The following is a 26,435-nucleotide window of genomic DNA, read 5'->3' on the forward strand; positions in this document are numbered from 1 at the left end:
GTCGCTTGAAATCCGCAGTAATCGAAGAGAATTTTCTTGATGAAGAAGGTGCGATCGACCGGTGCATCTCCTTCCTTGTCCTTCACGACCACCCGAACGGTGTTGCGCACTCCCAGGCCGGAAGCTCGAAAATTGGTTCTAGCCATTTTACTCAAAGCTTCCCCAGGATCAAAACGCAATGATCATGGTCTCTTCTCAACCAAGTAAACATTGATAAGAACAGATACTACACTTGATCTTAGCCAAAAGGCCTAGGAAGTTTTTTTTTATTTCCAAAATATACTTTAAACATAAAAATCTGCAAAAATTACATTGCCAAACAGTTTCAAACAGTACCAAAAAATACAAACATTGCAAGGGAGATCAGTATCCTTCTATACTATCATGAGTTTCTTCACAACCGTTCCATTTCACTATTGTCATGCCAATTACAGTTTTACATTTACAGCAATTCAGAATATTAACGATACAGTTCGAGGGGTTTCCCATGGATCCAGCCCCTCAGTTCAGCTTGGTGGGGGTCCTTACACTGTGGTCTTTCCCCATTGAACCTTTCCTGCAGCTGCCCCAAGCTTTAGTGCGTCCCTCAGCACGTAGTCCTGGACCTTGGAATGTGCCAGTCTGCAACATTCGGTGGTGGACAACTCTTTGCGCTGGAAGACCAGCAAGTTTCGGGCAGACCAAAGGGCGTTTTTCACCGAATTGATAGTCCTCCAGCAGCAGTTGATGTTTGTCTCGGTGTGCGTCCCTGGGAACAGCCCGTAGAGCACAGACTCCTGTGTTACCAAGCTGCTTGGGATGAACCTCGACAAAAACCACTGCATCTCTTTCCACACCTGCTTTGCGAAGACACATTCCAGGAGGAGGTGGGCGACTGTCTCTTCCCCACCACAGCCACCGTGGGGGCATTGTGCGGAGGGGGCGAGACTTCGGGTGTGCATGAAGGATCTGACGGGGAGGGTCCTTCTCACCACCAGCCAAGCTACATCTTGGTGCTTGTTTGAAAGTTCTGGTGATGAGGCATTCCGCCAAATGACTTTGACGGTCTGTTCGGGGAACCATCCGACAGGATCCACCGTCTCCTTTTCCCGTAGGGCCTTGAGGACATTCCGTGCAGACCACTGCCTGATGGACCGGTGGTCAAAGGTGTTTTCCTGCAGAAACTGCTCCACGAAGGATAGGTGGTATGGCACGGCCCAACTGCATGGACCGTTCCGCGGCAATGTGACCAGGCCCATCCTTCGCAACACCGGGGACAGATAGAACCTCAGCACGTAGTGACACTTGGAGTTTGCGTACTGGAGGTCTACACACAGCTTGATGTAGCCGCACACGAAGGTGGTCATCAGGATGAGGGCCACGTTGGGTACATTTTTCCCGCCCTTGTCCAGAGATTTGAACATCGTGTCCCTCCGGACCCGGTCCATTTTAGATCCCCAGATGAAGCGGAAAATGGTTCGGGTGACTGCCACAGCGCAGGAGTGGGGTATGGGCCAGACCTGCGCCACGTAGAGCAACAACGTGAGCGCCTCGCACCTGATGACCAGGTTCTTACCCACAATGGAGAGAGATCGCTGCCCCCACATGCCCAACTTTTGTTGTACCTTGGCTACTCGCTCCTCCCAGGTTTTGGTGCACGCCCCGGCCCTTCCAAACCATATCCCCAGCACCTTCAGGTAATCTGACCTGATGGTGAAGGGGACAAAGGATCGGTCAGCCCAGTTCCCAAAGAACATGGCCTTGTTCTTGCCGTGGTTAACTTTGGCTCCCGAGGCCAGTTCGAACTGGTCGCAGATGCTCATCAGTCTGCGCACGGACAGCGGATCCGAGCAGAAAACGGCGACATCATCCATGTACAGGGAGGTTTTAACCTGAGTGCCTCCGCTGCCTGGGATTGTCACCCCTCTTATGCTCGCATCCTTCCTAATAGACTCAGCAAAGGGTTCAATACAGCAAACAAACAAGACTGGGGAGAGAGGGCAGCCCTGTCTGACTCCAGATTTGATCGGGAAACTTTCCGATTCCCACCCGTTGATTGAGACTGCGCTACTGATGTTTGAAGCGATCTAGAAAGTTTTTTTTTATTTCCAAAATATACTTTATTCATAAAAATCTGTAAAAATTACATTGCCAAACAGTTTCAAAACAGCACCAAAAAATACAAACATTGCAAGGGAGATCAGTTTCCTTCAATACTGTCATGAGTTTCTTCACAACTCTTCCGTTTCACAATTGTCATGTCAATTACAGTTTTACATTTACAGCAATTGAGAATATTAACGATACAGTTCGAGGGGTTTCCCATGGATTCAGCCCCTCAGTCCAGCTTGGTGGGGGAACCTTACACTGTGGTCTTTCCCCATTGAGCCTTTGCTGTGGCTGCCCCAAGCTTTAGTGCGTCCCTCAGCACGTAGTCCTGGACCTTGGAATGTGCCAGTCTGCAACATTCGGTGGTGGACAACTCTTTGCGCTGGAAGACCAGCAAGTTTCGGGCAGACCAAAGGGCGTCTTTCACCGAATTGATAGTCCTCCAGCAGCAGTTGATGTTTGTCTCGGTGTGCGTCCCTGGGAACAGCCCGTAGAGCACAGACTCCTGTGTTACAGAGCTGCTTGGGATGAACCTCGACGAAAACCACTGCATCTCTTTCCACACCTGCTTTGCAAAGACGCATTCCAGGAGGAGGTGGGCAACCGTCTCTTCCCCACCACAGCCAACGCGATCTCGAAAGTTGTGCACCAGTAGATGTCGACAACAGCATTTCGAAGAAGTATGTACAATCTAAATTTCCTGCCTACACTCCACACATTAATGTGCACTAAAGTTTTTACTTTTAAGTTTTTAATTCAATGCTTTACACTGACTGAAAATAAACAGCTGCAGTGAATGATTCAGCATGTGCTGCAATGGAATGACAGACTTGATGCTGATTAAAACATTTGTGTTTCACATGCACAATGACTGACTCTCCGTCTTGCGCTCGAACCTGCAGTCTCACTTGCCTCAATGGCACTGAAATCTGCTCCTGCTCATTTCTCTTCTGGCCCACGAACGGTATTGCAGTCCTCAGGGATTCCCATCAATAGAATAATGAGTTAATCGGTCACAAAGCGAACCATTAAAACCACTGGGATATTAAATTAAATATATAATAGAAAAGGAGGATCTGTGAATTAATTAGTTAACATCCAGCAGTGCTTCAGCACATTTTATATCCACAGCGCCCCCTACTGATCATGTAAAGAACATCCAACAAACCGCACAATTGTCAAAGCGAGTGAAATCGTATATCACAGTCACAAGGTGCCATACAATACAGCTTTATTAGTGGTTTTTGTCAGTATGGAAAATACACAATTTTGCAGTTTTACCTGCCTAGTTTCAGTATTCTGAACTGAATTTCTCAGGGCATGCAGGGAGCTGGGTGGCGCATTAAGTTAGCTGGACTCGTTTCATTTCTGAGACCGAGTTACAATGCAGGCTACACAGAAGAGATAAAAGTTAATCTCTGCTGGCTGCCAAGATCTGAAATGAGCTTGGGTTATGAGGAAACAGCAGGGCATTGGGACTGATTGGATAGCTCTTTCAAAGAGCTGGCACAGACACGATGGGCTGAATAGCCTCTTTCTGTGCTGGAAGATTTGATGAACTCAACTCTGTTCCCAGAATGTAGCATAAACTGGCAATCTCTTTCAGGGAGACCACAGGCCTGGCTGCTGTGAGAAATGGAAATCGCAAATTGGTGCTGTTTTGAACTTGGGGGCTGCAGCACATTGTTGAGGAAGCGTAGGATGAGTTTTACTCTGAATGCTATCCCTTACTTTGGAGTGTTTAATATGCACCAAGAATAAAATCACACTCACACCCCCTTAACTCAATGAATGCAAACATTTACCTTGTTTTTGAATCTTAATATGTAAAATGAATGAATATCCATGCCACCTCTGCAAATGTGTTTCACCCTGATAAATATCTATAGATCACTCAAGACATGTGCCTCCTAAGTTATCTTGTCAACCTTGCATATACTGCACACTGTGACATATTACTCATACTGTGACAGTCTGTTCCTAATGAACTGTACCTGTCATGGAATTAAGCAGTTAATAAATTGAGAAGTTAAAATGTGAAGCTTATAATTGCCTCTTTGATCTTAGAGACCTTGTGGGAAGATGACAGTTTGACAATTCAATTGGCGGGGTCTGTGACACAATAATCTTTACTGTTTAATGCAAGGAAAGGTAGGAGTGAAAGCACAGCGAGGGTGACAGCTGGCTTTCTTGGGTTTACACACGTTGTTTATCTTTAATCCATTGTTAACCTACTTCCATGGGCTTGTTGGAAGTCAGCTGATAGACATGCTGAAAAATACCACTTCTGTCTCACTGCCAGCATCACAGCCTAATGTCACTATATTTTTCCCAGTCAGTACAATCTCATTGACATACATTAATGTCAAACAATCGTATGAGTATTTAGTAAATGTCATGCTAACCAAAGAAATACAGGACCAGACCTGTCACAAGTACTCACACAGAATAATCCCACAGTGAAGCATCAGCTCTTTAAAATGGCTGATGAGTCCCTTTGCTGAGAAATCTTCCTTTTCTCATGTTTATTAGTTTAATAATAATTAATTAATTTAATTATTAGTTTAAGTCACTTTGGGGCTGATTTGGATACTTACTCAGAGGATGGCAGTGGTAAGGAGGAGGTTCAGCTTTAATACGTTGCATTTATAAAATGGCCCAGCTCATCTATTGTGTTCTCGTCACACATTGTTCCATACTAGACTGCAGACATTTTTCATCAACTGAACAGCACCGTAATGATAACTACTATATAAAAATTAACTTGTATATAGTACACAGTCCCAGCTTTACATGCTTTTAAAAGTGTGGTCCACAACTGATCTAATACGGTGTGGTCTGTGTTGTGTCACTTTATAAAATCAGGGTGCCAGTCATGGCTGTTCATTTGGGCTAAACACCTGAAACTTCAACTCTGGTACTTGAGACTGCATTAGCATCCATTTGTAGTAAAGACACTGACAACAAGTCTACGGCGGTATAAAGACTTGTGTTGAGATTGAGTTATTTATAGATTGAAGACACATTAGCTCAGATTTCTGGATGTTTTTCTTCATAGATCTCTGGAAGGTGATTCAAATAATCAATGTCTATTCCAGTAAAATGAGTTTATAGTCTACCTTGGCAATCTGAAATCATTCCATGGGCTAAAAAATTGTATTATCCAATAATTTGAATTAAACAGCATAAATAATGCAGCAAAATGGGAAGTTGAAATTCATATTAACAGACTTTGAATTAAAAGTAGACAATACAAAAATCAAAACTCATATATCAAAAAATACACACAGATCTTTCTAAAATCTTGGGCATGCCACTGTTTGAAAGTCATGAACACATTAGCCTCATTCATCACTTTTTTATGTACTCAAGGAATTCTACTGAAAAACAATTCCATCTATATCCCATGCAAGTTGTTATTATGCCCCTTTTTAAAAGAACATTTTCTTTTCATGCTGGTTTATCTTTTCAGCAATTTTTAAGTTTAATTAATCTGTGCTCTAGGAACTAGATTCAGTATCACCCCCGCCCCCCCCTCCCCCACCATCGGTTCCCTGTGACTACATATGCCAAGGTGAGTGAAACTGATCTTTTTATTGGGGACGAGGGCATCAAAGGTGAAGATGAGGGTGCAGTTAAGCAAATCAGTAGTTGTAGAAATGTTGTGGTGAACAGAGGGCCAAGGGCTAGATAGTGGAGATTTTGAAAGTGCAGTTGTAAGTGTCCTGTTATCATGTTTTAATAAGGTTCTGCATTTACTTTTTTGTACCAGTTAGACCTCCATATACCTATATGAGGCCCATCTCAAGTTACTTCCTTTCAAGGCTGAAATGCTCATTTATCTATCTTCCGTTTGCACTCCATAATTATCCTCTCTTTCTGCTAAACTTCCCCCCCCCGCCCGAAGTCTTAGAGTTCTGCTGCAACAAAAACAGAAAATGCTGGAAATACTCAGCAGGTCTGGCAGCATCTGTGCAGAGAGAAACAGAGTTAACGTTTCAAGTTGATGAAGGGTCACTGACTTGAAACATTAACTCTGTTTCTCTCTCTGCAGATGCTGCCAGACCTGCTGAATATTTCCAGCACTTTCTGTTTTTATTTTGGATTTCCAGCATCTGCTGTATTTTGCTTCTATTCTAAAATTCTGCGGCTGCTCTGCATCACTGCCTGGCCTCAAAAATGGGAGTGCTATTCATACATGCACAGAGTTTTGCTCCCCAGCATCCAAATACTTGTTACATTTTTTAATTTCAGAAATGGTGTAACCTATAAAGATAAGAAATTGCATTTTAACTATTCCCAAACTCTACTTGTTGCCATAATCTACGGACAATATGTAGTCAAACAAGTGTGAGGCTATCTCCCCCAGATAGGTTCTATGGAGAATGAGGTTGAATCCATTTGGGTGGAAATTAGAAACTCTAAGAAGAAAAAGTCATTGATAGGCGTAGTCTATAGGCCACCAAATAATAACATCACATTGGGGCGGGCAATAAACAAAGAAATAACTAATGCCTGTAAAAATGGTACGGCAATTATCATGGGGGATTTTAATCTACATGTAGATTGGTCGAACCCAGCTCAGTCAGGGTAGCCTTGAGGAGGAGTTCGTTGAGTGTATCCGTGATAGTTTGAATTGTAATGAGATAGTAATGAGACAGGAATAATTAATGGCCTCATAGTTAGGGATCCTCTTGGAAGGAGTGATCACAGTATGGTTGAATTTCGAATACAGATGGAGAGCGTGAAGATAAAATCCAATACCAGGGTCCTGCACTTGAACAAGGGGGACTACAATAGAATGAGGGAGGACTTGGCTAAAGTAGACTGGAAACAAAGATTTTATGGTGGGACAGTTGACGAGCAGTGGAGGACTTTCAAAGCAATTTTTCAAAGTGCTCAGCAAAAGTATATTCCAGTGAAAAGGAAGGACTGGAAGAAAAGGGGTAATCTGCCATCTAAGGAAATAAGGGAGGCTATCAAATTGAAAGAGAAGGCATACAAAGTGGCCAAAAACAGCATGAAACTAGAAGATTGGGAAAACTTTAAAGGTCAACAGAAAGCCACAAAAAGAGCTATAAAGAAAAGTAAGATAGAACATGAGAAAAAACTAGCACAGAATATAAAGACAGATAGCAAAAGTTTCTATAAATATATAAAATGAAAAAGAGTGGTTAAAGTAAACGTTGGTCCTTTAGAGGATGAGAAGGGGAATTTAGTTATGGGATATGATGAAATGGCCGAGGCATTGAACAGGTATTTTGTATCGGTCTTCTCAGTGGAGGACATTAATAACATGCCAGTAATTGACAAAGAGACGAACGTAGGTGAGGACCTGGAAACAATCATTATTACGGAAGAGGTAGTGTTGGGCAAGCTAATGGAGCTAAGGATTGATAAGTCTCCTGGCCCTGATGGAATGCATCCCAGGGTACTAAAAGAGATGGCGTGAGAAATAGCAGGTGCACTGGCGGTAATTTTCCAAACTTCGCTGGACTCTGGGGTAGTCCCAGCAGATTGGAAAACAGCAGATGTGACGCCACTGTTTAAAAAGGGAGGTAGACAAAAGATGGGGAATTATAGACCGTTTAGCTTAACCTCTGTAGTGGGGAAGATGCTTGAGTCTATTATCAAGGAAGAAATAGCAGGGCATCTCGATAGAAATTGTCCCATTGGGCAGACGCAGCATGGGTTCATGAAGGGCAGGTCATGCTTGCCAAATCTTTTGGAATTCTATGATGACATTACGAGCAAGGTGGACAATGGGGACCCAGTGGATGTGGTGTACCTAGATTTCCAAAAGGCCTTCAACAAGGTGCCGCACAAGAGGCTGCTACATAAGATAAGGATGCATGGTGTTAGGGGTAAAGTATTAGCATGGATAGAGGATTGGTTGACTAACAGGAAGCAGAGAGTGGAATTAAATGAGTGCTATTCTGGTTGGCAATCAGTCACTAGTGGTGTGCCTCAGGGATCGGTGTTGGGACCGCAATTATTTACAATTTATATAGATGATTGGAGTTGGGGACCACGTGTAGGGTGTCAAAGTGTGCAGATGACTGTGAAACTTTGCAGAGGAACATAGATACATTGAGTGAGTGGGCAAAGGTCTGGCAGATGGAATAAAATGTTGATAAATGTGAAGTCATTCATTTCGGTAGGAGTAACAGTAAAAAGGATTATTACTTGAATGGTAAAAAGTTGCAGCATGCTGCTATGCAGAGGGACCTAGGTGTCCTTGTGCATGAATCGCAGAAGGTTGGTCTGCAGGTACAGCAAATAATTAGGAAGGCAAATGGAATTTTGTCTTTCATTGCTAAAGGGATTGAGTTTAAAAGCAGAGAGGTTATGTTGCAGCTGTATAAGGTACTGGTGAGGCCGCACCTGGAGTACTGTGTGCAGTTTTGGTCTCCTTACTTGAGAAAGGATGTACTGGCACTGGAGAGGGTGCAGAGGAGGTTCACTAGGTTGATTCCGGAGTTGAGGGGGTTGGCTTATGAGGAGAGACTGAGTAGATTGGGATTATATTCATTGGAATTCAGAAGAATGAGGGGGGATCTTATAGAAACAAATAAAATTATGAAGGGGATAGATAAGATACAAGTAGAGAGGATGTTTCCGCTGGCAGGTGAAGCTAGGACAAGAGGGCATAGCCTCAAGATTAGAGGGAGCAGATTTAGGACTGAATTAAGAAGGAACTTCTTCACCCAGAGGGTTGTTAATCTATGGAATTCTTTGCCCAGTGAAGTAGTTGACGCTTCTTCAGTAAACGTTTTTAAAGCTAAGGTAGATATCTTTTTGAACAATAAAGGAATTAAGGGATACGGTGAGAGCACGGGTAAGTGGATCTGAGTCCACGAAAAGATCAGCCATGATCTTATTGAATGGCGGAGCAGGCTTGAGGGGCCGGACTGCCTACTCCTGCTCCTAGTTCTTATGATCTTATGTCTTGCACTACTTGACAGGAATAAAAGCACAGGTTATAGCATGCATTCTGGGGTCATTTTCTGAGTTTGTGTAGCCAGTGGGAAGCCTCGCCCTCTGCCCACGCATATTGGAAACATTTTTCGCTGATTAAAACCAACAAACAGAAAACATAATTCCGTTGCTGTAGGGTAACTTTTCCATTGATGTAGAAATCCATTCAAGGGATAATTCCATGGGCAGCTGCTAACTAAACACTGGTTGCAAGTGTTCCTTACCACCAGCATGCACTCAGAAAATTACCCCTTCTCTGTTGATCCAAAGCCAAAACCACTTCAGATTGGTGAAAATGTATATGACTTATCTCCTTTAGTTGGAATTGCTGTGTTCTCCCATGTTGTGCTACATATCAGTCTCCATCAGTAATTATTGGAGTTGCAGCATCTTAGCCATTGACAGTGTGCAGAGATCCTTGTCTGGGCTGCATAGTCTACTCCTCTTGGTTTAATCACTAACAAAAATTACATGATGAATTTATATGTTGCAATAATAACTAACATTTATATAGCATCTTTAATTCTGTAAAATGTCTCAAGGTACATTACTGGAATGTAATCAGGCAAATACTGACATCGAGCCAAAGAAGAAAACATTAGGATGAGTAACTAAACGCTTGGTAAAATATGTAAGTTTTAAACAGCGTCTCAAAGACTGAGAACTCAAGAGGTTTCAGGGAAGGAATTCCAAAGCTTAGGACCGAAACGGTTGAAGGCACAGCTGCCAACTGGGCAAAAGGAGTGTAGGGTGTACAAAAGTAGGGAGTCGGATTAATTGGATAGTTCTAGCAAAGAGCTGGCACAGACACAATGCGCCACATGGCCTTCTTCTGAGCTGTACCATTTTATGATTCTAAGAGGCTAGAGTTTAAGGAATGAAGAGATCGTAGAGAGTTAGAGAGAAATAGAAGCTGGAGTTGGCCACTCCACCATTCAACAAGATTGTGGCTGATCTACCGCAACTCCACCCGGCCACACTATTCCATTTTCTTAACACCCAAAAATCTATCGACTACTGTCTTGAATATACTGAACGACTGATCATCCACAGCTCTCTGCAATGGAGAATTACAAAGATTCACAACTTTTTGAGTGAAGAAATTTCTCACCTCAGTCCTAAATGACCACCCTTTATTCTGAGAGTGTGACTCTGTGTTCCAGATTCCTCAGCCAGGGAACCATTTTCTTAGTATCTACCCTGTCAAACCCATTAAGAATTTTAGATTTCAATTAGCTCACCTATCATTCTTTAAAATCCAGGGAATATAGGCCGAGTCTAGACAACCTCTCCTCCTAGGACAATCCTTTCAATCCAGGAATCAGTCTAGTGAACCTTTTTTGCACTCCCATTAGGGCAAATATACCCTTCCTTAGGTAAGGAGACCAAAACTGCACAGAGTAATCTAGGAATGAGAACAGAAAGTGCCGGAAATACTCAGCAGGTCTGGCAGCAACTGTGGAGAGAGAAACAGTTAACATTTCAGGTCTGCTGTCAGACCTGCTGAGTATTTCTGGCACTTTCTGTTCTCATTTCAGAGTTTCAGCATCCACAGTATTTTGCTCTTATCACAGTAATCTAGGTGTGGCCTCACTAATGTCCTTGTATAATTGTAGTAAGACTTTTTTACCCTTATACGCCAATCCCCTTGTAACAAAAGTTAACATATATGGGTTGTAGGATTTAGGATTACAGAAATAGCAAGGGGTGAGGTCATGGAGGAACTTGAACACAAGAATGAGAATTTTAAAATAGTAAAGCTCTAAATTCCTGTATTATTTACATTGCTTAATTCCAATTTGGATAATTTTCTTTAAGCGGAAAAAAAATGAATTATCAGGAGTAACTTCTATATCAGGCCCATGAATTACAGTTGCACAAAGGACTTGAAATATGATAATTCCTAAACTTGTTTCCCAACTCATCCCACTAAGCTAAATAAACCATGTTGATATCATGTCCCAATTTTAATAAATAAATCTGTGAGTGAACACTTGATTGGCAGATGTATTGTACTGGTGGAAAGGCTGCTTCAAAATAAACGAAATCTTGAAACATTTGTTGAATTAAAAGAAATATGTATTTACATACATCTTGCGTAATTCCACATGAATGCCTTTTTCACATTATTATTTTCTGAAAATTACAGTTTGCAGTTTGGAACAAAACATGCCACTTAACATACATTGTGTCAACTCCTAATTACAAAGGTTGAATAATTTAAACAAATCATTTTGAGCACCTAAAGCTTAACCTTTTATAGTAATGCTACGCAACAAATCTGGGCAACTGGTAATTAAATTTCACAAATGTTAATAAATTAATAACTGAAGGGATTAAGAACATATGGTTAAAGGGAGGAATGACACTTTCTCGATACATTCAAAATAATACAGTTGAGACTAATTAGTAACATCTTTAATTTTCAACAATTTGATACTATATTCTTCTTATCTTACATTACATAATACACATGAAAGTTTGTTTTAATACTGCACATACACTAGAATCTAGTGCCTGATGACGCATCTCTAAAATACTCGGCCTTTTAGGAAAGTAAGTTCACCAAAGTCAAAGTGGTCAAATGGGTGCCCGTCCTTTCATGGAATCTCACCAATGGCCCTGGAGACTCTGGAATCTCGGCCACTCGCCCAGAGAACTGAATTACTCGACATGAGCTGCTTTGACACCCGGTACATGTCCAAAGGATGATACAGTCTTGAGACACAACATCCTGATACAGATCAGGTCTCTGTAGCCAAATTTTCTCTCAAAAATGCATTTATCTCCTTTTAAAAGTTCTAGATAAGTTTGTCCTTGCACTTTTCTTTTAAAACAATGAAGAACCTTCAAACATCTGAGTTCAGTCCTGCTACATTTGGCAATGTTCCACTCTGTTGGAGAATTAAGACTGGATTTACAAACTCCAGTGCCTGGTCCCAATATCTCTGGATGTGTCTTGTTTTTATATATAAGGTTGAGGGTTACATTCCCACGCCAGGTTGTATCTGCTCGAGTGCAAAGACTCATGAGCCTGGCATCATGTTCGAGTGTCCAGCTGCTCCATGAATTATCCTCACTCTCTGTTTCTCTTCCACCCCCAGGCCAGCATCACGCCGAGGAGTTGATGTTTCCTGAGGACATCAGGGTCTCAGGGTGGCCGCACTCGTCCTTGTGCTGATGGGATGAGTTGTCCGACTTGCTGCGGCTGAACTCCAGCGTGGTCATGAGCCGTGGCTTGTGCTGCCGGAGCCTGTGGGGCGGTCCGTCGCGGCAGGCGCAGCACAGCAGGCGGACGAAAGCCCGCCTCATCTCCCGGCTGGTCAGCGTGTAGATGATGGGGTTCATGGCCGAGTTGAGCACAGCCAAGGCCAGGAACCACTCGGCCTTGTAGAGGACAGGGCAGTCCCGCACCACGCAGGCCACGTCGAGCAGCAGCAGGATGAAGAGTGGTGACCAGCAGGCAATGAAGGCGCTCAGCACGATCATCACCGTCTTGAGCAGCGCCAGCGACTTCTCGCAGCTCTTGCTGGAGCGGACCGAGTACTTGCGGAAGGTCAGCCGGCGGCTGCGGGACCTGACCAGTACGTAGATGCGGGCGTAGAGCAGCAGGATGGCCAGCAGGATAAAGCTGAAGACGGTGGTGCAGAAGAGGATGTAGTGCTTGTGGTAGAGCGGCAGCACGGTGGAGCAGTGCGGGAAACCCTGCAGGCAGTTCCAGCCCATGATGGGCAAACCGCCCAGGAGGACGGAGAGCAGCCAGCAGCCGCTGATCAGCAAGAAGACCCGGTAGCTGCTGCCCGAACTGTGAGGCTTCATCTTCAGCATGGTCAGGTAGCGCTCGATGGCGATGGCCAACAGGCTGAGCACCGAGGCGGCCAGTGCCACGAACATGCTGCCCTCCCGCAGGAACCACTGGGCGGGCGTCAGCTTGTAGGTGTTGGAGCCCGACAGCAGGATGTTGACGGTGTAGGCGGTGCCGGCCAGCAGGTCCGACAGCGCCAGGTTACCGATGAAGTAGTACATGGCGCGGTGGAACTTCTTGGTCTGCCAGATGGCCAGCAGCACCATGAGGTTCTCCAGGATGATACAGCAGCACACTACGATGAAGAGGATGGATGTGATCTTCAGGCCGGGCTCCGAGCCCTCGGGGCTGACCCTCAGCTTCCCGGTGTAGTTGTAATGCTGCAAAATGATGTCCCGGTTGGTGTAGCTGTAGCTGGCGTATGGCACGTGGCGCTGCCCGCCCGCCTCCATCTCGCGACACTTTTCCCGCGCCTTTTCTCGTCGGTTATAGCAGGTGGCGCCCGGCAGGGGGCGCAGCGATCCCGTCCGTGTCAGAGACGAAGAGCAGGGAGACAGTGAGACATGGTCCGTCCGTCAGCTCAGCTCAGCTCTGCAAAACAACCCAGAGAGAGCTCCAATTAGCACAAAAATCAAATTGCTGTCTTCAAAGGTACTTTACCTATCGCTTCCACATATTCCCCCCGCTCCAAATTTAATTGCACATTTAAGATCGTTTTTAAAGAATACACGTGGAATTCGTTGGCTGTTTTGGAAATAACTGATTTGGTTTTAGTTCTATTTATTTATTAATTACAGCAGTGAACACACTTGGAAAAATACTTCATTGTGTGTAAAGAGCTCTGGGACGACCTGTGGTCGTGAAAGGAGCTATATAAATGCAAGTCCTTCTACTTTTGACTGAACAAAAACATCGTTTAACATCCCAAACAATCAGCGGGGAGAGTGGTTGTCTTGAATGTAAATGTTTTTAGCCAAAAATAAAACAGCCAACGAAAACTTAAATGTGCAATCGATTTTTAAAACGCATCAATTTTGTTTGGTAGAAATTAAACTGACGTTAAGATTGAAAGTCGAGAATAAAACAGCACGTACAACTTATTTTGTCAACAGTTTTAAAAGTTTTGCTCGATGAAGATTACCTTTATTTGTCGAAAACGCAACAATTAGTTGCAAGGAGTGAGACCGTGAGAACAGGATACTCTCCTCGATTGGAAACAATGAGAAGCGACAGTCTCTTAACAATACTGTACACTTTGTGAAAACGAACGCGCTTCTATTCCAGACTGATGTCTGTCGCCAACCCAGCAACATCAAAACCAACTAAATAATGAGACTGGGTGGCGATAAATAGAAGATGCACACAGCTGATAAAGTGCAATAACAGGAAAAAGGTTGACGCGCGAAGATTTTTTTCTTGACGCAAAGGATCCAGGACAGGAGCAGCCAGACAACATGAAGTTGACACTGAACAGTTAGAACCGCCCCAGCACATACTGAATGCAAAACGGCAAAATTGTTTGCAATTTCTGATATTTCCCAACTTCAATTTTTTTTGCAAAGTCTGCAAAATTGCTTTCCTGAATTTCAGATGTTGCGTTCAAAATACTCTTCTATCAACATACTGAATCTGTCAGTAGCTCAAACTCGGGATATATAATTCAGGAAAGTTCACAAATTATTTCTATCAAACTTTTATCTTAAAGTAACAAAATGTTGCAATTTTAAGAAGTATTAGATATACAGCATTTATCCATAGAAGACATTAATTTTCCTCTTTGCCGTCAATTTGAACATGACAGTGAGCTGAAATGTATTTTGAGTCCTTACCAGTGCAGGCTATCAGATGCTGCTCTGCAGTTTTACACGTGTTGGCAGTCTAAGCTCTCGGTTGTCACTGAAACACTGAAGAGTCAAACGGGCTTTTTCACCACCAGCTACCAGAGGCGGCCCCTTTTCCTATTTGCTTCAACAGTGTGCACTCACCCTGCGAGAGGTGGATTTACTTGGCAATGGCATTGTTTTGTGTTAGAAGTCACTGCGTAAAGCAGAACAGTGGGATACATTGAAAGCATTTCCAGGACAAACTTGAAATTCATTTAATTTTTTAATAATTTAATAAAGCGAATGCAACTAAAGTGAATTTAAAAGCTAGGATGTAAAACATTTCATAGATTTCCAAGGCTTCCAGACTTTTCAGGTATTTTATATTTCAACCCCTGTGCTTGGACTTTTCAGGAGTTAATAATCTAGCCGCAGGGGTGTTTTCTACTTTATGCTGTTTATATATAAAAAAGACTATGCAAAGTAGCTGTCCTTACAAACCAAACTGCACGGGCTTGAGTGCGCTGGTGAGAAAAGATATGCATGTTTTGCATGTGGTCTCGGCACCGACACTTACTGGGTTAACTAACAGCAAGTCCAGATCTAAAACCTCAATTACTCCCCCGTGTATTTACAATTAATATAAACATATACGGGAGAGAAGCAAGATATAAAAACCCATTCCCTCTAATTACACTACTGAACGCCACAGTCAGGGGCGCTATTGAAAGGCGGTGAATGAGTCTCCCGAAAACCCTGTGTATTTGGTTGGTGGTTTCTCTTCAGATCAGTCCCTTTGCAATGGGAAGTGTTGCATGTCGGCGCTGCGGAGAAGGGGGAATTGCTTCTCACTGTAGCGAACCATCCTCAATCACTGACCGAAGCCACTTGGTTTTAAATGTAACTTGATCTCTAGCCGCAACTTTGCCCCTTCACCGTGGTCTGGACAGACCGCTGCTGTGCAGGAAGTGGCTGCCGGAATCATTTGGAGTGAATGTGAGGCCAAGTGGGAGGGGTGGGAGGAGGGGGGGAAGGGGCGAAATTCCGGCAGCGACCATGTAAACGGTCGTTAAAAGTGCTGGAATCCCGGCAGGAAGCGCCAGCTGACTGTTTCGGCGTGCCTGGCACGCCACTGCTCCTTCCCTGCTCCTCCATAAATGGAATAACTAACGTTAGGGGAAGAGCTAATTAAAACCGTTTGGTGCTTGTTTAAGAGGCCAATCATGGGAAACTGGTGCACACTTGCCTACCATTGGAGACACCTGGAGAGCAGAATATTTAACCCTAGGTCAGAGCTGGCGCCAAACAGGCTCAGAAAGGAAATATTGTCAAGAATCAGCAGAGCAGCCACTGAAGTGTTTTGTAAAGAGAACTTTGCAGGCCCAAAGCATGGGTGCAGCAGCCATTGCTGGGTTTCTCCTTACAGAGGAGGAGGAGGAGGAAGAGGAGCAGCAACAGCAACAGAGGCGGGCAGCCCAGGAGCGCAGAGGGCATAGACGGATCACCACACGCCGAACAAACTACCCCAGGCACCGGGTGTTTAGGAACAGAGTCAGTTACTTAGGCTTGACAGAGGAGCAGTGCTTGAAGAGGCTCCGACTCAGCAGGGAGGCTGTGACCGAGGTTTGCCGCTTGGTCCAAGGCGACCTGCATGGAGAATCAATCATCCGAACTGCGCTTCCCGTGGCGGTGAAGGTCACTGCTGCCCTTAACTTTTATGCCACTGGGACATTCCAGGCACCCACCGCAAACATCACTGGGATAAGTCAGTTTGCTGTGTACCGTTCCATTAAGGAGGTCACTGATGCTCTGGTTCGACATGCACCCACCTACCTTAGCTTCAGGGATGATGAAGAGCAGCAGCGACAACAGTGCTTTTTTGCCATTGCTGGCTTCCCCAAGGTGCAGGGCATCATTGATTGTATGCAAGTAGCCATTTGTGCACCTAATAACAATCCTATGGCCTACCTAAACGCAGAAGGCTATTATTCCCTCAATGTCCAAATTATATGTGACCACCGCCAGAAAATAATGAACGTCAATGCATGCTTCCCAGGGGGCATGCATGATTTTTATATTCTGAAGCAATCTGAGGTGCCGTTGATCTTTGAAGGGGAAGGAAAGCTAAATGGATGGCTCCTTGGAGATCTAGGCTATGTGCTACAACCATGGCTTATGACACCACTGCACAGTCCTCGCACTGCAGCAGAGAACAGCTACAATGTTGTACATACACAAACCAGGGTAGTCATAAAACAGACATTTGGGCTGCTGAAGAAACGCTTCAGGTGTTTGGATCGTTCAGGGGGAGCCTTGAGATACGCCCCAGAGAAAGTCAGCAAAATTGTAATGGTATGCTGCATGCTACACAATATCGCTATGGACAGTGGCCTCTCCCTGGATTTAGACGAGCAGCTTCAATCCATAGAAGAGGAGGAGGATCAGGGCCCACAACAGCCACCAGCACTTGATCAGCCAGTACAGGCAGCGAGACAGGTGCGTGAGGAACTTATTGCTCAGTTCTTCAGCAGTTGAGGACTAATGCTGTTCTTTGGGCAGATTTATAATCAGACTTGGTTCTTGCTTTACATTTGCATTTTTGGCGGACAACTTTTTTGATATCTATGCTTTGCTACTTTTGTCACTTCTTCACAATAAAACAAAAGACTTGAAACTATCATAAAAGTTTTCATTTTCATTTAGATAAATGTGTTTTACTGTGAGTTGGTGGCATTTGCTTCCTCCTCTGATGTATGACTCTTAGTGTGGTGCCTCTCCAAGGTCTCCACTTCTACATGTTTTCTTGATAGGGAAAATAACAATAGGAGATGGCTGTGCAGATAAATATCAAACATTTTCTTTTCATTCCTTCTTGGGATGTGAGCATTTATTGCCCATCCCTAATTGCCCTTGAGAAGGTGGTGGTGAGCCGCTTCATGAACTGCTGCATTCTGTGTGGTGCAGGTATACCCCACAGTGCTGTTAAGGGGGGAGTTCCAGGATTTTTCACCCAGCGACAGTGAAGGAACAGTGATTATATTTTCAAGTCAGGATGATGTGCGACCTGGAAGGGAACTTGCAGGTGGTGGTATTCCCATGCACCTGGTGCCCTTCCCATGTACCTGGTGCCCTTGTTCTTCTAGGTGGTAGAGGTTGCAGGTTTGGAAGGTGCTATCGAAGGAGCCTTGGCAAGTTGCTGCAGTGCATCTTGTATATGGTACATGCAGTGGTGGAGGGAGTGAATGTTTAAGGTAGTGGATGGGGTGCTAATCAAGTGGGCTGTTTTTCCTGGATGGTGTCGAGTTTCTTGATGAGCTGCACTCATCCAGGCAAGTGGAGAGTATTCCATCATAGTCCTGACTTGTGCCTTGTAGATGGTGGACAGGCATTGGGAAGTCAGGTGCTGAGTTACTCGCTGCAGAATTCCCAGCTTCTGTCATGCTCTTGTAGCTACTGTATTTATATGGCAGGCCCAAGATATTGGTATGGGATTCAGAAATGGTAATGAATATCAAGGAGAGATGGTTAGATTCTCTCTTGTTGGAGATGATCATTGCCTGGCACTTGTGTGGTGTGAATGTTACTTGCTACTTATAAGCCCAAGCCTGAATGTTGTCCACCTCTTGGTGCATGCGGGCACTGACTGCTTCAGTACCTGAGAAGTCGCGAACCTGGTGCAATCATCAGTGAACATCCGCACTTCTGACCATATGTTGGAGGGAAGACCATTGATAAAGCAGCTGAAGATGATCATCCCTAGGATACCACCCTGAGGAACTCCTGCAGTGATGTCCTGGGGCTGAGATGAGTGGTCTCCAAAAACTACAAGCATCTTCCTTTTGTGCTAGGTATGACTCCAACCAGCGGAGAGTTTCTCTTTTTTTTTCCCCCCTGCCCCATCCCCAATTCCCATTGACATCAATTTTGCTGGGGCTCCTTGATGCCACACTTGGTCGAATGCTGCCTTGATGTCAAGGGCAGTCGCTCTCGCCTCACTTCTGGAATTCTGCTCTTTTGTTCATTTTTAGACCAAGGCTGTAATAAGGTCTGGAGTCTAGTGGCCCTGGCGGAACCCAGACGGCATCGGTGAACAGCTTATTGGTGAATAGGCGTTGCTTGGTAGCACTGTCAACGACACCTTCCATCACTTTGCTGATTGAGTGTAAACTAACGGGTCAGTAATTGGGTGGTTTGGATTTATCCTGCTTTTGTGTCTAGGACATACCTGGGCAATTTTCCACATTGTTGGGTAGATGCCTGTGTTGTAGCTGTACTGGAACAGCTTGGCTAGGGGTGTAGCTCGTTTTGGAGCATAAGTCTTCAGTACTACAGCCAGAATGTTGTCAGGACCCAGAGCCTTTGCTGTATCCAGTACCATCAGTTGTTTGTTGATATCATGTGGAGTGAATTGATTTGGCTGAAGACTGACATCTACGATAGTGGGGACCTCTGGACGAGGCTGAGTTGGATCATCAATCGGGGCCTCTGGGTGAAGATGGTTGCAAATGCTTCAGCCTTGTCATTGCAGATGGGGATGTTTGTGGAGTCTGCTGCTTTGTTTAGTTGTTTAATTGTTTACCATTCTTGACTGGATGTAGCAGGACAACTGAGCTTTGATCTGATCCATTGGCTGTGGGATCCCTTAGATCTGTCCGTTGCATGCTTCTTCCGCTGTTTGGCACGCATATAGTCCTGTCTTGTAGCTTCATCATGTTGGCACCTCATTTTTAGGTATGCTTGGTGCTGCTCCTGGCATGCTGTCCTGCAATCCTTATTGAACCAGGGTTGGTGGTAATAGTAGAGTGAGGAATATGCTGAACCATGAGGTGACAGATGGTGGTTGAATACAATTCTGCTGCTGATGGCCCACAGGGTCTCATGGAGGCCCAGTTTTGAGCTGCTAGATCTGTTCTGAATTTATCCCATTTAGCAAAGTGGTAGTGCCACACAACACAATGGACTGTGTCTTCAGTGTGAAGACGGGACTTCATCTCTACAAGGTTGTGTGGTGGTCACTCCTACCAATATTGTCATAAACAGATGTGTCTGAGACAGGTAGCTTGGTGAGGACGAGGTCAATTTAAGTTATTTTTTTTTTTCTCCCCCCCCCCCCCCTTTGTCGGTTCTCTCATCACCTGCTGCAGGCCCAATCTCGCCACTATGTCATTTTGGACTTGGCCAGCTGAGTCAGTAGTGGTGCTATCGAGTCATTCTTGGTGATGGACATTGACGTCCCCCATTCAAAGTACATTCTGCACCCTTGGTACCATCAGTGCTTTTTCCAAATGGTATTCAACATGGAGGAGCACTGATTCATCATCTGAACGAGGGCGGTAGGTGGTAATCAGTAGGAGGTTTCCATGCCCCATGTTTGACGTGATGTCATGAGACTTCATGGGGTCTGCAGTAAATGTTGAGGACTCCCAGGACAACTCCCTCCCGACTGTATACCACTGTGACTCCACCTCTGATAGGTCTGGATATACCCAAGGATGGTGATGGAGAGGTCTGGAACATTGACTGTTCGGTGTTATTCCATGGGTACGACTATGTCCGGCTGTTGCTTGACTAGTCTGTGGGACAGTTCTCCTAATTTTGGCACAAGTCCCCAGATGTTCGTGTGAAGGATTGGGCAGGCTCTCCCTTTGTCGTTTCTGGTGCCTAGGTCAATGCCATGTGGCCCATCCAGTTTAATTCTTTTCCCACTTTTCTGTAGCAGTTTCAGTACAACTGAGTGGCTTGTTAGGCCATTTCAGAGGGCAGTAAAGAGTCAACTACATTGCTTTGGGCCTGGAGTCACACATAGGCCATTCTGGAAAAGATGGCAGATTTCCTTCCCTGAAAGACATTAGTGAACCAGATGGGTTTTTACGATGATCCGATAGTTTCATGGTCATCATTACTGAGGCCAACTTTTTAATTCCACAATTTTTATAATAATTGTTTGAATTTAAATTCCCCCAGCTGCCATGGTGCGATTTAAACTCGTCCCCAGAGCATCAGTCCAGGCCTCTGTAACATTACCATTCTGCTACTATCCCCTGTGGAATGCAGCTGGCACAGCGAGTAACACTCTTAACTTGGAGTCAAAAGTTTGTGTGATCAAGTCCCACACCAAAGACTTGGGCACATCAACTAGGCTGACACTCCTGTGTCAGAGGTGCCATTTTTCAGATGCAGTGTTAAAACGAGACCCTATGTGCACTCCAAAATGAATGTAAAAGATCCCATATCACTATTTGAACAAGAGCTGACAAGTTCTCCATACAGACTGGCCAATATTTATTTCCCAACCAGCATCACAAAAAACAGGTGTTCTGGTCATTATCTCATTGCTGTATCTGGCACCTTGCTATGTGCAAAGTGGCAGCCATGTTTCCTACATTACAACAATGACTACACTTCAAAGTACTTAATTGGTTGTAAAGTGTTTTGGGATGACCTGAAGCCCTGAAAAGCACAATAAAAATGTTTTTCTTTCTAATACTAGCTCCTGTGACTGGCCTTGGTGGAGCAGCATTTGAGCCAGGGAGGCATGTGCTTCACTTGTGCCGGTGAGGGCAGAGAGCTGCTGCTGCTGACATGAGGGCTCACCAGCTACTATTGTATTATGTCACTCCTGCTCAAAACCCCCACTGAGCAAAGAAGAACTTGCATTTACATAGCACCTTTCACATCCTCAGGATGCCTGAAAGTGCATCACTGCCAATTAACTGCTTTTGAAGTGTAGTCAATGTTAATGGAGGCAATATGGCAGTCAATTTGTACACAGCAAGATCCCACAAACAGTGAAGGAATGAGCACTAAATCTACAATTTGTGGTGGTCTTGATTGAGGGATAAATGTTGCCCATGACACTGGAGAGCTCCCCTGCTAATTCTCTAATAGTGCCATGGGGTCTTTTGTGTCTACCTGATCAGAAAAAGGCCTCTGTTTATTGTTGCTTCCAAAAGACAGATCTAAATGTAAGCAATGGGCCTAAAAGAAGTTCTTAAATTCCCCCTTAATGATTGCCCGGGTAATGGACGAGGCCTGTGATCCCTTCTTCAATGTTATAAAACCTCCATTGCAGCAGTTGGAGAATTCATGAGAAATGATCAATCTGTATTTATGGGTTTATCTAACTGTGATCCCCATGACAGACTGGAGTGCATTAACCAGTCCTCCATTACATCATTTGTATGTGAGATAGTGCCCGTGATCTGGCTGGTGGCCTTATGATGACTTGGGTTCAATTTCCAAACTTAGAGACAGCTCTATACAATCTGTTGTACCAGCTTAATTTTTCAAACCAGTCACTGAGGTCAAAGTGACAGATTTGGGCTCCATAATGTGCCCTGTTATAAAGTATATCTATATTGTTAGCTTTTTAAATCTTAAATTCCAACTAGATCAAGTATGGCAGTTTTTAGTTTTGTTCATTGCTTTCTGGAGGTGTTCCTTTAAATCTCCCACCCCCATACAGAGAAAAAAAGAAAGTGTCCAATTCTGCCTTAAGTCACTAAATCTTAAATTTCAACAGAAATTCTTCCATTTGCCCCAGCAGTTTTTGAACTATGGATTCCCAAATTCTGCATCTGTTGAAGCAGGGATATCAAGCCTGTGTACCCAGGACCATACATGGCCTCTGACCTTTGGCATCCTGGCCATTGATGCCTAGACAACTCAGACCAGTTTGATTTTGTTTACTTGTTGTCTGTTCTGTTTGTGTTTTGAGCTGTGGAAGGCTGCCTTTAGTCTCATAGTCATTAAAACTTCAAGATCAGCTAGATTTAGCAACTTGAGATATACATACCTATGCGGTTTGCAAACAAAAAACTTGGACACCTCTCCCACGAATAATAATGGTAACTTCCTTTGTAGATTCTATCAGTCAGTTGGCAAAATGTGAGCTTACTCATGTTTCTTCTTTCTTTCTTTGGCCTCCTTGTCTCGAGAGACAATGGGTAAGTGCCTAGAGGTGGTCAGTGGTTTGTGAAGCAGTGCCTGGAGTGGCTATAAAGACCAATTCTAGAGTGACCAACTCTTACACAGGTGCCGCAGATAAAATTGGTTGTCGGGGCTGTTGCACAGTTGGCTCTCCCCTTGCGCTTCTGTCTTTTTTCCTGCCAACTGCTAAGTCTCTTCGACTCGCCACACTTCAGCCCTGCCTTTATGGCTGCCCGCCAGCTCTGCCGATCACTGGCAACTGACTCCCACGACTTGTGATCAATGTCACAGGACGTCATGTTGCGTTTGCAGACGTCTTTAAAGTGGAGACATGGACGGCCGGTGGGTCTGTACTCATGCAGGCATTGAAAATGAGCTAAGTTTCACAAAAGCTGGCTGGGTTACATTGTCCTGGCATTAGCAACTCCTGAATGTCAGTGCTCATTCAATTCAATTCAATTTCAGTTTATGTCCTTATAGAGATTCATTTCAGGTACATTGCTCATTCATTAAAAATTATATATGAATAATAAAAAAAGAAAGAAAATTACTCAGTGGCGCAGTGGTTAGCACCGCAGCCTCACAGCTCCAGGGACCCGGGTTCGATTCCTGGTACTGCCTGTGTGGAGTTTGCAAGTTCTCCCTGTGTCTGCGTGGGTTTTCTCCGGGTGCTCCGGTTTCCTCCCACAAGCCAAAAGACTTGCAGGTTGATAGGTAAATTGGCCATTATAAATTGTCACTAGTATAGGTAGGTGGTAGGGAAATATAGGAACAGGTGGGGATGTTTGGTAGGAATATGGGATTAGTGTAGGATTGGTATAAATGGGTGGCTGATGTTCGGCACAGACTCGGTGGGCCGAAGGGCCTGTTTCAGTGCTGTATCTCTAATCTAATCTAATCTAATCTACCCTATCACAAAAAGTCTAAATTGATTAAAGTATATGTTAAAAACTAATTCCAGTACATCAAAATAATCAGTGAGTCCCATCATGAGTGCATATCCTCATCCATTCATCAAGCTGTGAATGATTGTCGATTAGAACATGACCACATAACAATTCTGAAGTATGCTGATGATATGGTACTTGTGGGCCTCCTCAGGAATAACCAAGTAAACTATAGGTACTTGGTGGAGAGGTTCATAAGAGTGGTGCGGTGACAATTCTCTTTGAATGAAAACAAGACTAAAGAACTAGTTATAGACTTCAGGAAAAAGATAGTTAATATTTTTCCCCTGAAGATTGATGATGTGGACATTGAAATAGTCACCACCTGTAAGTATTTAGGTATCAAAGTAGATGTTAAGTTGAATTGGGAGGAACAGTGTAGCGATGTGACGGCCAAGGGACATACACGATTATATTACCTCAAAGTTAAAATCCTTTCGAGTAGATCCCATAATTATGAACTCCTGTATACGGCTGTAGCTGAGAGTGCTATCCTGTTTGCAACTCTCTCCTGGTACTGTTATCTTAGGAATGGAGATTCTTTAAGAGTACAGAGATTGTTGAACCAGGTAGGAAGGGTATTTGATGAGCAGAACTTTTTTGACGAAATCTGCTCTCTGAGAATTTTGATGAAAGTAGAGTGTTATGAACAGTGAGAATCACCCTTATCTCAGTGTTACTGTTGATGCATTCAGGGAAAAGGCTGTAATCCCTAAGATACAGGACAGATCGGTTCTTGAACTCATTAGTGCCTTTCTCATTAATGTGGAACGTGAATATCTTCCAACATTGCGTTTTTGATCTGCGGTGTAAGCAATTGCCTGGACCAGGTCTATGTTTGCCATATCTTTAGTTCACATTTGAACATATTTCCACATCACTGCAATGAGACAAATCTCCATCAATGGCAAAGGTATTCTCCAAATAGAATTACTGTTGTCATGAAAACCACACATGCCAAAATGAGACATATTAATTTCGTCATATGGAACATTAATTTTAAACTGTTACTGGACTGAAAAAAAACTTGGTTTACAAGACCACTGAAACATGGTTGCACATTTTGCATTCTAAAAGACAGCTGAATATGAGAGACAATGGAACTGCTCACTGATTCAATTAACGAAGATTGGTCTGGGCAACAGTGATGATCTACATCTTGTCTGTGTAAGAGACAGCAGCACCCCCCCCCCCTCCCCCTCTGAGAGCTTTGAAATCCACAAATTGCAGGAAAGGCTGTTCCAAATAAGGAACTAGTCACATGACTAACCTGCTGACCAACTTGGAGTTGTTTGAATTGTGCTCACAGAACAATTGGAGAAGAGACTGCAATTTGAAGACAACAGAGAAGGAAGGTCTCTCCCTGTCTCCCTCTTGCTCTCCCTCGCAAAGTTCCAGGGATCCACAGAAGCCACTCAAACCTCAAGAGAGAAGACTGTTGCAGCTAAACAAGTTTGAAAGTGTGTGCTGGGCCCCAACGAGAATTGCAAGATAACTGCAATCAAAGACTTTACATCAAACCCAAAAGCCAGCAACTGAACTCCAGCTATTACTTTAAACCTTTCTCCTTCTTTCTTCCCCTCTGTCTCTATTTGCGTATGTGTTTATCGTGCATGCATGCTAGCATAGTCACGTCGCCTATATCTAGTAGTTTTAACTGAATTAGAGTTTTAAGGTTAATAAACTTACATCTTTCTTGTTTAAATCTAAGAAACCTGTCTGGTTGATTTCTTTGCCATTACAATTAGAGAGCAGTGAACAAGGATTCACTGAGGGGAAGCTAAAAACACAAGATTTTAAAATTTAAACCCTGTTACGACAAAACCAGGCAAAGGCTGAGAGGGGAGCCCTAGACTCTGTCTTATCTGGTCGTAACACTGTATTGAATGATTTCGAAAAGACTCTTTGTTAGTTTGGTTCCAGAAAATGTTTAAGTATTGCTGAAAGTTAAGTATTATATTTCTTTTTATCTGATGATTGATTTTGCTTCTGCATAGATGATATCTTGCAATAAATACAATTTGTAGTTTAGCCTGATTGTCACTGTCACTGTCAGTGTATTACATTTCTGCTGATTAGATAATTATTGAGATACGGTGAGCATTCTGTACATCTTCCCTGTTGTGTGACTTAAAAGGGTAACTGCTTATTCCATCATGCCAAAGCATTTTTAAAAAATCATTCTTGGGTTGTGGGCATCACTGACAAGGCCAACATTATCGCCCACCTCTCGTTTCCCTTGAGAAGATGATGGTGAGCTGTAGTCCATGTGGTGAAGGTACTCTAACAATTCTCTTAGGTCGGGAGTTCTCGGTTTTATCCTATCCAGGACGATGAAGGAATGGCAATATATGTCCAAGGCAGGATGCTGTGTGACTGGAAGGGAACCTGAGGGTGATGGTGTTCCTATGCATTCTCTAGCCTCGTCCGTCTAGGTGATGGAGGTTGCAAGTTTGGGAGATGCTTTTGAAATTTGGAGATTTGCTGCAGTGCATCTTATAGGGAGCACACACTGTAGCCATGGTGTGTCGGTGGTTGGGGTGGATATTTGAGGTGGTGGTTGGACTGTTGATCAAGTGAACTGCTTTTTCCTGGACTGTGTTGAGCTTTTTGAGTATTGGTGCAGTTGCACCCATAAAAGCAAGTGGAGAGTATTCCATCATACTCCTGACTTGTGCCTCGTAGGTGGTGATGATGTTTTGGGGAGTAGGAGGTGAGACACTCTCCCTAGAACACCCAGCCTCCAACCTGCTCTAGTAGCTATGGCATTTATGTGGCTGGTTCAGTTAACCAGTGGTGACCCTCAGGATGTTGATTGTGGAGGATTTGGCAATGGTGATGCCATTGAATGTGAAGGCAAGGTGG

At 44.0% G+C, this 26,435-nt stretch overlaps 1 protein-coding gene and 2 pseudogenes across 2 annotated transcripts; 1 reads left to right on the forward strand and 2 right to left on the reverse strand.

Annotated features, from left to right (window-relative positions):
- Positions 1–153: 153 nt before the first annotated feature.
- LOC137373278 (U2 spliceosomal RNA) lies at positions 154–262 on the reverse strand (annotated as a pseudogene).
- Positions 263–11,123: 10,861 nt separating this feature from the next.
- Positions 11,124–14,803, reverse strand: s1pr1 (sphingosine-1-phosphate receptor 1). Of its 2 annotated transcripts, none has more exons than XM_068037547.1 (2): positions 14,701–14,803; positions 11,124–13,462 (listed from the first exon to the last, which is right to left on the reverse strand). In XM_068037547.1, the coding sequence occupies exon 2, from the start codon at positions 13,321–13,323 to the stop codon at positions 12,178–12,180; it is 1,146 nt and encodes a 381-aa protein (XP_067893648.1). In that variant the 5' UTR covers positions 13,324–13,462; positions 14,701–14,803; the 3' UTR covers positions 11,124–12,177. The 2 variants fall into 2 exon arrangements, with proteins under 2 accessions (XP_067893648.1, XP_067893647.1); XM_068037546.1 differs by lacking the exon at positions 14,701–14,803 and adding an exon at positions 14,013–14,240.
- Positions 14,804–16,083: 1,280 nt separating this feature from the next.
- On the forward strand, positions 16,084–17,229 carry LOC137373222 (putative nuclease HARBI1 pseudogene; annotated as a pseudogene).
- The last annotated feature ends 9,206 nt before the right edge of the window (positions 17,230–26,435 follow it).

The sequence above is a fragment of the Heterodontus francisci genome, chromosome 8 (assembly GCF_036365525.1).
Source record: "Heterodontus francisci isolate sHetFra1 chromosome 8, sHetFra1.hap1, whole genome shotgun sequence".
Lineage (NCBI taxonomy): Eukaryota > Metazoa > Chordata > Chondrichthyes > Heterodontiformes > Heterodontidae > Heterodontus > Heterodontus francisci.

Coding starts and splice junctions, on each gene's coding strand:
- s1pr1 (XM_068037547.1), bottom strand. CDS start 13,323: ATGGAGGCGGGCGGGCAGCGCCACGTGCCATACGCCAGCTACAGCTAC.